The sequence below is a fragment of the Saccopteryx bilineata genome, chromosome 4 (genome assembly GCF_036850765.1).
Source record: "Saccopteryx bilineata isolate mSacBil1 chromosome 4, mSacBil1_pri_phased_curated, whole genome shotgun sequence".
NCBI lineage: Eukaryota > Metazoa > Chordata > Mammalia > Chiroptera > Emballonuridae > Saccopteryx > Saccopteryx bilineata.
The window spans coordinates 94148236-94159940 of NC_089493.1; the positions used below are offsets into that span (position 1 = coordinate 94148236).

An 11705-nucleotide genomic window follows, 5' to 3' on the forward strand; every position below is an offset into this window, starting at 1 on the left:
CCCCACGTGAGCCTCCAAACTCCGCCCCCTTCTCTGGGGCCGAGGAGATCCCTACTACGCATGCGTCCCCGCCCCACCCAGCATCAGTTCTTACTGAGCCTGCGCCCGGACCCCGCCTATTTGCCCCCCGCGGCCCCACCTGGCTCCTCATCGGTAGCTCAGTCATTCCTTTCCTTCCAGGGCCCTGCGCTATTTCTCCCGCGGGATACTCCCCACGTTCACATCTTAGGTGCCCCAGCTTCCCCACAACAGGGCGCCGGCCTCACCTGGCTTCTGTTTCAACTCCGTTCCTCTCCCCCCGGCGTTTCCTGGTTCAGGGCCGGGCGGGGGTGGGTGCCTTGGTCTACTCCTTCCCTCTCCCCGCCCCCATCACGGGACCCCGCCCCCGGGCCGCCCCGCTGAGCAGTCTTGATTCTCTGACCTCGGGCTTCGGAGTTTAGGGGAAGGGCTCAGCTACACAGGGTCCTGGAGACGCTTCACAGCCTGTTTTCCCCAAGAGGGCTCCTCGTACATTCTCGCCGCCCCGGAATCTTCAGAGAGCTTGGGTTTGAAGCCATCGCACTCCAAAGGAGATGACAGTCCCCCCCCTTTTTGAACTTTTTTATTAATATATTTTTTTTTTTGTTAAATTTCTTTGTACTTTTTTCCTGCAAGACTTGGTGTTGGCGGCACTATTGTAGTTTAACTTCAATCCCAAATTCCAAGAAATAGAAATCAGAAGTAAAGGTTGAGAGGGGAGGAAGGAGGGAGGCAGGCCAAGGAGTAAACAGAGTTGGACTAGAAAAAAAAAAAGAGGTGTGTGTAGTGGGCATTCCCAGGCAAGGCCATTCCTTGAGGGAAGGGGTTTGACAGGCAGCTTGCCTCTGCCTCATGCAGGGGAGGGAGGAAAGATCCCCTGGGGACCTTACAGTCCCCTCTTCCTAGGGTTTCCTGCCCCCAGGGGAAAAGTTAGTACCAGGGATCAGCCACAACCTCAAACAGGGCTCTCTAACTACCTCTCACCCCAGTTGGACATCCAGCTCTGCCCTGCCTGGAAAGTGTGTGATAGATTGTCTTCCTGTGATCCTCTCCTTCTGTTTACCCATTTCGCAAGATTCTGATATGATGCGGGAAGAGATAACCCACTTAGAAATTAAGGTTGTTGCAACTTTTGCTGCCCTATGAGCTCCTTTTAACTGATCTGGTTCCATTCCCCAAAACTGCCTCCCCCAACACAGCTGCCAGAGTTGGGGAGTGGGGTCCTTGCTCAAGCACCTCTAACCCTCTGCTGTAGGAATGTCTTCTTTAGGCCCCTTAGAAATTTAATCAAAGGCCACAAGTGAGTCCAGACCAGCCAAATAAACTTTTAGGGGAGAAATAAGGGTGGGAGAGGTCAGTGGGTGGACTTGGCTGCATTGGGCTCTTTCCTTTGCACATTACTTTTGACATGGTATGCCACCCTAGGGGTTTGGACAAGTGGCTGGCTGTTGAGGAAAGAAAGTGAGAGATGCTAGGGAGTCATTCTACTTTTCATTTCCCTCATTTCTCTCTCAGGAAAGGCTGGAATTAGGCAAGAACCTATCTCAGTGCTTGGAGGGGAGATAGGATCCTCCACAGTCAGAGATGGTGGCTGCACACTTTCCCACTTTTTCACTACGTCTCAGAGGGACTCCAGGCCCCTGGGTTAGGGAGCCACAGCAGCTTGCCCAGGAGCTTGCCCAGTATAGTCACTCCTTCATTTTGTTCCTCATTTCAGGAGACTCCTCAGGACATCAAACCCCCACCTTCATCCAAGTTCAGGTCTAAAGAAAAGGTGGGGAGGGTGTGGGGCAATGGTCTGACTTGGATTTGTGTGTCTCAGAGAAGATAGCAACTCTGAGCAAGAAAAGCCCTTCATATGTAAACAATCTAGAGAAAGGAAGGGTTGGGGTGGGGAGGGAGTGAGGAAGACAATAAATGAGAGAATCTGAAAGAGACCAGGATAGAAAAAGCAAGAGAATAAAACAAAGGGAAACAGAGAAGAAAGGAAAGGGAGAAGAGAAAGAAAGGAGAACAAACAATCAGAAGGAGGAAAAGAGAAAAAGGCAGGTCAAAGGAGTGAAGAGGCAGCAACCAAAGCCAGAATTAGGCCAGGCAGGAGCCTTAGGTGAGGAGCTGGGAGAACAGGAACGCCAGGCTGAGGTCCAGGAGGGCCACGGCTCCCACCACCAGGGGGTTGGCAGGTCCCTAGAGAGACAAGGGAAATGCAGTTTCAGTCCCTGACGACCAGGTCCCACCTTTCTTCCTTGGCTGCGATGGAAAAACTGAAGGGTCCCAAGCACCTGTCCTCAGAGGTCAGAGTAGAGGGATTGCCAACCTTTGTTTTGTATTGCAAAACACTCCACTTCCTCCAGCCAGGGCCCCACCTTCCCTCTGGCTCCCTGAAGTCAGGAACAGCCCTTCCTCCCACCTCCTTTCACTCCACTCCCACCAGCATGTCACGTGGCTCAGGCAGAAGGTGCCTGGCCTTAGTAGCATGCATTGGCAACAGCAGCTGGTACTGCAGTAAAGCAGAAAGGGATGAAGGGGCGAGGATGTGGTTGCTAGGAAACAGAAGGCCTGGAGTCCAATCAGAGTAGAGGGTTCTAGGGAAACTCCACCCCTCCTGGTTTTCTGCCTTCTTTCCTATTTCCCTTCTTCCCAGGAGAGGGAGGGAGAGTCAGGGTAGGGAGGGAACAAGCTTTTCCTTTTTTATTTCTGAGCACCAGAGACAGAAAGTGTGGAGGTGGTGGGGGTGGAGTAGGAAACTGAGAGATGGAAATGATCTGGAAGGAGAACAGGGAAAGATGTTCTGGCTCTACCATTAATTATTCATTTGTAACTTTGGGCAAGTTACTTTAAGTGCTCTGGGCCTCAGTTTCCCTTTTTGTCAAAAGAGGGAGTTGGACATGAAGGTCCCTAAAGTTTCTTGAGCTCTCAAGTTTTTAAATTATTTTGAAGTAGGATATGGTTTAAGACTGGGCAAGCAGAGAGAAAGTTGAATCCAAATCAAAGTCCTTCAGGGGACCAGAGAGAGCTCTGGAAAGGATGAGAAGCAACACTTTGAGGAGAACAGGGGTCAGAAAGGAGCTGAGACTCAGAGGGCACAAGGCCAGAAGGGGGTGTCTGTCTCACCGGCTGGGCAGGCCTCTCGGTTGCAGCTGGCTCCTCAAGCTCTTCCATCAGGCACCCAGCTTCAGGCCCTCTTGAGGACAGGCCCCTCAGGACCAGTGTGGACATGGGCTCAGGTTCCAGGGCCCCTGGGGTCTTCATGGGAGGCAAGGGCTCTTCATCTTCCCCTTCCTCCTCTCGAAGGCTGCCGGAACTGTCACTGCAGCCTCCAAGTAGTGGGGAACCGTCTCTGGGTCCTGGGCCTTGGATCCCACCTTCATCTTCGGCCTCGTAGCCAGCTAGTTCCTCTGCCTGCTCACCTGGGCCCCCCCACTCCTCGGGCCAAGCTTTGGGGCTGGAGAAGGGACCCTGATCCCCTCCAGGAGGCAGTGGATTCCGGCAGGCAGGGGGTCGCCAGGGTTGGCGGGAAGAGGCAGGGCTGCTGGGCAGTTCAGGGGAACCCTCTGAGGGGGTCAGTCCATTCTCGTACACCCCAGGGCTGTCCTCATCCAAAGGCTCTGTGTCGGAACCTTCTGAATCTTGCCTGGGTCTGCGGCCTGGGGCAGGGATAGCTAAGAATCAGAGGGGCCTCACTGGCCTTGAACCGCAAAAGCTACAGCCTTATCCCCCTGACTGGGCACCTCCCAGGACTTTGGTATTCCCAGACTTACAACCTCTCATTGCAAAACTCCAACCCCTTGTCCTTCTTACCTATTTCATCAGTTCTCAGTTCTGTTCCTTACCCTGCCACCCTTGGTGCCCTGAGACCCTCATGCTTTGACTTTTCCATTCCCTGTTCCCTGTTGGGATTCCCTTCCCCTTTCCCTTCCAGCTCCCCAGGAGATCCATATCCCCACCCCCCAGGCTGCCCATGCCTCACCTGGGGCCTCTAACATGGGTTGCAGGTCCTGGGCTATCAGTTTGGCCATTCGAGCAGCCTCCACAGCCTTCTCGGCAACGCTGCTGGCTGCTACTGCCTTTAGAAGAGCGTCTGCTGCCCTGTCAGGTTCCAAGTACAGGATCTGAGCAGACCTGCTCAGATGCTCCAGCCCCTGGCTCCTGTCCCCACCCAGAGCACACCCTCCAGATCTGAGCCCACCCCTGGGAGTCCCTCGCTCTTGCTCACACTCTGCCAGCTGCTTCCAGTCCCCGACCCGGCAGGGTAGCTGGTCTTTGTTTTCCTCTCCTAGACCTGGGCTGTCATCACACCTTCCTGGTCTCCTCACAGCCTTCCACCATTATACCCTGTAGTAACACCTCCCTTCTTCAAGCTACAGGTCCAGGCCCTCCCCAGCTTCCATCAGCTTTGGTATTCCATTCCTGTCTTGCTCCCTTCCCATGACAACTGAGACCTCACTCACTTAGCACATCCCTCTGCAGTCGCACCTGCTTGGTGTTTACAAGCTGCGCCTGCTGCCCTGTTTGCTGTTGGTAGCTCCTGTCATTATCAATTCCTTTCACATTCCCTGGGGTCACACAGCTAGCTCTCTGTGGGGTTCAGGGTGTTTTCCTGTACCTCAGTCCTGCCCTGCTAACAGTTTCACCCCCTGCCCTTGCTCTGAGCCACCCTCTTCCTCTTTTCTCCTCACCACTGTCAGCCCTTATCGAATCCTGCCTCTCCTTGCAGATTTCCTGACCGTGGGAGTCTAACATCTTGCTATTCCTAAGCCTCTTCTGTTATTGCATTGCTCTTCCCCTGCCTCACTGCCACTGCCCTCCTTATACTTTCTGAACTTGAACTAGAGTAAGGAGGGGTCCCCTTTTTCTGCTGTTATCTCTTCCCTCTTCCTGCCAACGTGCAGGCTTTCTCAACACGGTGATTATATCTTCTGGGTAAGCTCCTCGTTTCTCTTCTACAGCCCCCGTCCCATCCTGCCCTGCTCCTTAGGTACAGGTTACCTTGAAGCATTATCAATCCTTTCCCTACTGTGGTTCCCAATTCTCCCTCTGATGTCAGACATTTCCTCAAATTTTCCTTCCCTTTCAGCCTCTGCTGTTAATGGTCGATGCCTTGTTATCATTAAATTATAGTTCTGGAAAATCCTGACTGATATACTTGCCGCGGGACTGAATGGATCGACCCATGACTCCCTCTGTTCCCAGGACTGTTTAACCTGGCCCGAGAAGGTAGTCTGGGTATGGGGATAGTGAGGAAGGTGGTGGTATCCACTGCAGACTTAGGTCTATCTGCTTTGTATGTACCTTGGAAGATCTGGTCAGCCTTCTCCCATCAAAGCTGGTGGTTAAAGGACCTTTAGAGCCTGCTTGGAGAAACCTTGGATAATGCTATTCTTCCATCTTAGGGCTTTCAGACTCTATATGTTTAGCTGTCCTGAAACTCAGCTGGTCTCAGGATTTAGGGCAGAGGATGAGGATGCAGTCTTGGGTTACATTGAGGTCTATTGTCAGTAAAAAAACCCCTGCAACACTAACAAGAGAGTGTGTTTTTGAGAGGAGAGGGTATGGATGATTAAGTCCTAGGCAGTAGACCCAGTCTGTGCTTAGGCAATGGGCCAGGCTCAGGCTACCTGGCAGAGGAACCTGCTGAGGCTCTGCTGTTTCCATGGCAGCTTGCAGCCAATCAGATTTGCCAGGCCTGTTGCTGGGAAGACCAACCAGCCTCCTCCCACTGCCTGATCTTACAGCTACTAAGATCAGTTTTTCCTGCACATGCCCATTACCCATCTAGCCTAAAATGTTGCCTGGTGCTTTGCCTTCCCTCTTCCCTGGCTTAAGCCCTGGGCTCTAACTATTAGATGCTCAGATATGTGTATAGATACACATTCTCTGGCTCAGGCATCTACTCAATATGACACGACACACACACACACACACACACACACACCCTTTGTCACTCAATATACAAACCCACTGAAGCATATTTAGACATATCTTGACCTATGATCCTCTGAAACAGTCTCAAAATTAAACAAAATCCTTCAGCTGTAGCCTCCCCTTTAAATAAAATCCAATATATAAAAATTCATGTGTCAGTTGCATAAATCTGGGGTCTGTAAATATCATTACAGATGGCTTTTTGGCTTTCTTTAGATCTGGGCTATCTTCTCCAGCAGTCACAAGTCAGATGTAGCTATTAAGCACTTACAATGTGCTAGCCTGAATTGAAATGATGTGCTGTAAATGTAAACTACACACTAGGTTGCAAAAACTTAGTAAAAAAAAGGGGGGGGGGGAAGAAAAGGAATATAAAATATCTCATTTATAGTTTTATTTTGATTAGAGGTTAAAAGGATAATATTTTGGCTATAGTGGTCTAAATAAAATATATTATTTAAATTCATTTCATCTGTTTCTTTTTATTTTTATATGGTTACTAGAAGATTTAAAATTATGTATTTGCTACAGAATTCCTACCGGACAGTGCTGCTTTAAATAACAAGGTCCCTGATGCATGGAAACGTAATCTGAGCTACAAAAAAAAAAAAAAAAAAAAAAAGAAAGAAAAATTCATTTTCTGGCAAGCCTCCTTCCTCCCTTCAAATCTTTATCAGTGGGTAAAGAATGGGAGGCAGAGGAGGCAAAGCTGAGAGGGGTCATCTTTTTAGGGGATAGGTCATCTGTACAAAGCAGACCTCCCCAAGTCCCCCAGGCTGGAATGGTATCTGACTGTGGGCAGGCTGTGCTGTGCTGAGGAAGGCACACTCCAGCTCCCTGCCCAGGGCTGCGGCTCCCCGCCTGAGGCCTGGAGGCTGGATCAGCTGTAAAATGAGGAAGACTAGGGACATGTCTGAGTTCTAAGAGGTTTCTGGGCCTGCACAAGGCAGCGCTCATTGCTAATATCACACACAATGACAGTCTCCAGAAAAGACACTGAGACACACAGTCTCACCCGGCTTCCCTTAAACACCCAGCCACCCACAGTTACACCTACATCCACCAGTAGCCTCAGATGTAAACGCTCCAAACTCCCAGGGCTACAGCTGCCTGGCCTAGGCCTTCTCTAGGCACCAATCCCCTTTCCTGTCTCCAGAGTACCTTCTCCCCGTAGCCCAGCTTTGGCTCCTGCACCCAATGCCCACCTGGTAGCGGCAATCTCCTGGCGCTGGCGGGCAGCGCTCACAGCTCGACGGGCGCCCTCCACAGCCCTGTCCACCTTCTCCTTGACTTTGCCCCGCCGAAGGGCCAGAGGCAGGAGGCTGCGCACGCGCCCTCCGTGCACCAGCCTGTTGCGTTTGTACTTGCCCTCTTCACGGGAGCCGTCGGGGCGGGTGGTGCGCCCGTAGCCGTGCCGCCGGTTGCCTAGCCACTCGCCCTCGTAGCGAAGCCCGTTGGAGCGCTGGCTCACGCCGTAGCCGCTGCGCCGGTCGGCGCGCCATTCGCCAGCATACACTTCAGTGGCAGAGCCCTCGATGAGGGCGGGAGGCGCTGGGGCTGGGGGCCCGCTGGCCTCAGAGCCCGGGGGTCCTGAGCTGCCCACCTCGCTGCTCACCTCGCTACGCAGGGAGCCCCGCTTGCTGCCCAACGAGCTGCGGCGCCCGCCCGCGCGGAGCCCACTGAGCAGCAGCGAGCGGCGAAAGAAGCCGCCGGCCGCGGGGGTGCGCTTACGGGAGGACGCGCCGTCAACGTCCCCGGGCCCGGCCAGCACGAAGCCGCCCCGCGAGCCGGACGCCGGGCTCCCTCCCTCGTCGCCAGGCAAGGGCAGGGGCGGCGGCGGCGTCGGGGGGTCGCTGTGGCCCGAGTCCAGAGAGGTGCGGCGGGGCGAGCGCAGCAGCGCCGCCTGGTGGTAGGGCACGCTCTGGCGCACCCCGTAGCCGTGGCGCTTCCCGGTCTGCCACTGGCCCTGGTAGGTGCCTGCGGGCGGGGGAGGGTAGGGAGGAAGAGTCAGGACCTGCGGCTCCTTGCGCCCCAGGCCCCAAGCATCCCTGGAAGCCTTAGCGTGGAGGTCGGGGAAGGGCACTAGGTCTGGGGACAGGCCAGGTTGGTTCGGAAGGTGTGGAAAAGCTGAGTGAAGACAGACAAGTAGCAGAACACCTGGATTTTTGGCAGTGCGTAGACGAAGGAAAGGGAGGCAGGCAGGCTTGGGTGTGTGGAGGACAGGCAGTCCGGAGGGTGTGACGGACAGGCTGACGGGGTGAATAAGGTAGCCATGTGACAAGCAAACAGAACTAGGAGGGGCAAGCCGACCGCAGAAATGTGAGGGGCCAGGCCGAGCAGAGGTGTTAGGGGCAAGTAGGAGGAGAGGGAGGTGTGCAGGCCCGGCAGGGAGGAGCGGTGTAAGGGGCTGGCGGGCGGGGTGTGCGAGGGTCAGGTAGACTGGGGGGAGGGGCGGGGAGGAGCAGGTAGATTGGGGACAGGGAAAAGCAGGCAGGGGGCAGACAAATGAGTAAGGCGTGTGCGATGGCGGGAGGAGAGGGCAGAAAGATGGGCGCAAGGGTGCATGTCGATGGGGATGGCGTATGGGAAAAGCGCGGGGCATGGGGGGTGGGGGAACCATGGCGGGGAAAGGCATACGTGGGCCAGACGGACTGGGAGGCGTACGCAGACGAGCAGACAGACAGTAGTGGGCAGGGCCCCGCACCTCCGTCGGAGTAGGTCTCGGTGCCGTAGCCGTCCTGGAAGCCGTCCTTCCAGAGCCCGGCGTAGCGAAGGCCGGACGCGCTCTCCCACACGCCGCTGCGCCCCTTCAGCCCGCCCAGCCACTCGCCGCGGTACGTCCAGCGGCTCTTGCGCTCTACGCCCAGCCCTTCACGCTTGCCCTGCTGCCAGTGGCCCTGGTAGCTGTGTCCGCCGGGCCCCGTGAAGACGCCCAGCGACTCGAAGCCGTGCGCCCAGCAGCCGCTGTACTCGCCCTGGGCGCCGGGCCCCGTGCACACGCCGTAGCCATGTGCCCGCCCCGCCTCCCAGCCCCCCACGTAGCAGCCCCCGTCGTCAAAGTCGAACTTGCCCCCGGGGGACATGCATGTAGTTGGCGCGGCCTCAGCCCCCCGGCGGCTCAGCGCATCCTGGGGCTGGAGAGCCGGCTGGGGGCCTGGGAGCCGGGCGAGGCCTGGGGGCGGGGGCAGTTAAACCGGGGCCGGGCGGGGGGGCCCCAGCGCAGGCTGGCAGGGCCGGACCCTCATCCTGAGTGGCTGCGGAGAAAGAGGGGGGAAGTGGTGAGCGAGGCCCCTCCTCTCTGCCCGCGGCTCTCAGGCCCAGTGGCTCCGGGGCATCAGCACCGCCCCCCAACCCCCCACATTCAGCAGCGTTTTACAGCGGCTCCTAAGCTTTGGAGACACAGGGGCTCCCCCACCCCTCCATTATTGTAGAGGGCCTCTCCCATGACTTGGGGTCCCAATCCCAAGCAGGAGTCCCACTTCTCCAATCTAGAACCCCCAAATGTCGAGCGTGGATGGCAGTTTTCGGGAGGAGGGTCCTGAGAAGAAGCCGGGTAGAGTCTTAGGTCATCCGCTTCCTTGGGTGCTGTCAGGGCCCCTCTCCCGATTCTGTGGCTTCCCAGGCAAAGGAGGGATGTTGGAAATGTAGCGGGGAGATCTGAGCAAGGCGGGCAGAGGGTTTGGTGTCGGAAAGAATGGGGATGCGGGGAGCTCTGCAGGGCAGACGCGAGGGTGGGGACGGGGCAGGCAGGCAGGAGGGAGTGGGCAGGTTACTCACCATGTGGGCTGGGGCTCGGGCTGCCTCCCGGGCACGGCGTCCATGGCAGGGTAGCTCCACTCCCACCGCGCCCCGACAAGCCAAGCCCCCACCCCTTCCGGAGAGACTGCTCCAACCCAGAGAGAGCGCAGGTGGGGAGCCGCAGAAGAGTCCCCCTCTCCCCAGCTGGAGAACCAGGCAGTGAGGGAGGGGGCGAGTAGTGGCAAGGGTTGCGGGGGGGGGGGGGATGAGAATAGTGTAGGGAAAAAAAATCTGCCCTGGATGGAGATAGGGAAGAGGAGCTAGGAGCTGGGTGGGAAGGGAGAGGGGGCTACCAAGAGGGGGTGTTTTTATTATGTTTTTTCTTCTTATGGTTGGGAGAGGGAAAAAAAATATATCAAAATTCCGATTCCATCCCAGCACAAATCAATGTTTGCTCCATCCCAGCATCACGGGGGAGGCTGGGCCAGGCAGATTTAAAGGGGCAGGGAGAAGAGAGAGAGGAGAGGGTGGGGAAAGGAGACAGAAGATGAGACAGTGGCGATGATAACGGTGGTAGGGGGATGTCCAAGCAGAAAAGGGTGGATGCCTGATAAGCCTGCCATGAAGGAAGAGGCAGGTACACGGGAGAGTGAGAGGCGTATAGACCCCCACGGTGGAAAAAACCCCCGAGATTCTGGCTGGGAATGGGGTGAGGCAGGAGGGAGGGGAGAGGAGTAAGGGGGAGGAGCTGAAGATGGGGAGGCTGGGGGAAGCCGAAGCCAGGCGGGGGAGGAAAGATGCTGGTGAGGCCGGGAGAGAGCGAGAGGAATACAAAGGAAGAGGTGCAGGGGTGAGAGCCGAGGCGGGAGGTGCTGGCAGAGAGGGTGGGAAGGAGGGAAATCCATTCTGGGTCTGGTGAAGGATGGCAAGGAGGAGAGGAGCAGGGGAGGAGGAAAAGGAGGGAGAAAAAAAAATATAAATACATGGAGATTGAGAGTAAAATAAGGGTTGTGAAGGAAAAGAGAAAGCTCTGCACAGGGAAGGGCAGACATGGGCAGAGAAATCCAGGCAGGCAGAGCCCAAGCAGAGGCAGGAGGGTCGGAAGTGGTGGTGTGGGCTCTGAGGAGAAGGAGGAACCTGCCAGCTGCTTGGACTGAAGCCAGGAGGCCTTCGATGCCTGTGTTCACCAAGTCCACTGCCTTTCCTAAGACACCACTGTGGGGGTACCAGGAGGCTCCCCACTTGCACTTTCTGAGGAAGCTTGAAATGAGGCTAGAAACCTGGCACCACCAGTGCTTTTCTGGCCTCACCATCTTCCACCCCCTCCCACACCCAGCAACCATTTCTCCCTGAGAAGCCAGCCCCTCTGAAGGGAGAGGGCTGGCAGGAGAGTATATTGTTTTTTGACTGGGGACCAGGGGATCATGCTTGGTGGTGCCTTGAACGTCCTGGGGCTTCAGAGTCTTTTCTTTTGCAAACCTAAAGGCAAGAACCAGATAGGCATGTTTGGGTGGGACTTTATTTATTTATTTATTTATTTATTTTGAGGGAGAGGAAGAGAGACAGAGAGAGAGGATGGGGGGGGGGGGGAAGATAAGAAGCATCAACTTGTAGTTGTAGCACTTTAGTTTTTCATTGACTGCTTCTCATATGTGCCTTGACCAGGGGCCTTAAGCTGGGCCAGTAACCCCTTGCTCAAGCCAGTGACCTTGGGCTTCAAGCCAGTGACCTTTGGGCTCAAGGCAGTGACCATGGGGTCATGTTGATGAGCCTGTGCTCAAGTCAGATGAGCCTGCACTTATGCCGGCAACCTGGGGATTTCAAACTTGGGACTTCAGTATCCCAGGTGTACGCTTTATCCACTGTGCCACCAGAAATCAGGCAGGGTGGGCCTTTATTGAGGCAAGTTCCCCTGCAGCCTGCCACCCCTCCCTGACCACTTACCAGAGGGGTAGCACATTCTGGGCCTTACTGTTTACAGCTGGAAATAGGCACATACTGTCTTTCCTGCCCCATCAGGTGAC

At 55.7% G+C, this 11705-nt stretch overlaps 1 protein-coding gene across 1 annotated transcript; it reads right to left on the reverse strand.

Annotated features, from left to right (window-relative positions):
• Positions 1 to 583: 583 nt before the first annotated feature.
• JPH4 (junctophilin 4) lies at positions 584 to 10341 on the reverse strand. The gene is made up of 6 exons (XM_066277495.1): positions 9721 to 10341; positions 8648 to 9197; positions 7149 to 7920; positions 3989 to 4107; positions 3133 to 3665; positions 584 to 2205 (listed from the first exon to the last, which is right to left on the reverse strand). Exons 2-6 carry the CDS (start codon positions 9024 to 9026, stop codon positions 2122 to 2124), a joined length of 1887 nt encoding a protein of 628 aa, XP_066133592.1. The 5' UTR covers positions 9027 to 9197; positions 9721 to 10341; the 3' UTR covers positions 584 to 2121.
• Positions 10342 to 11705: the final 1364 nt, after the last annotated feature.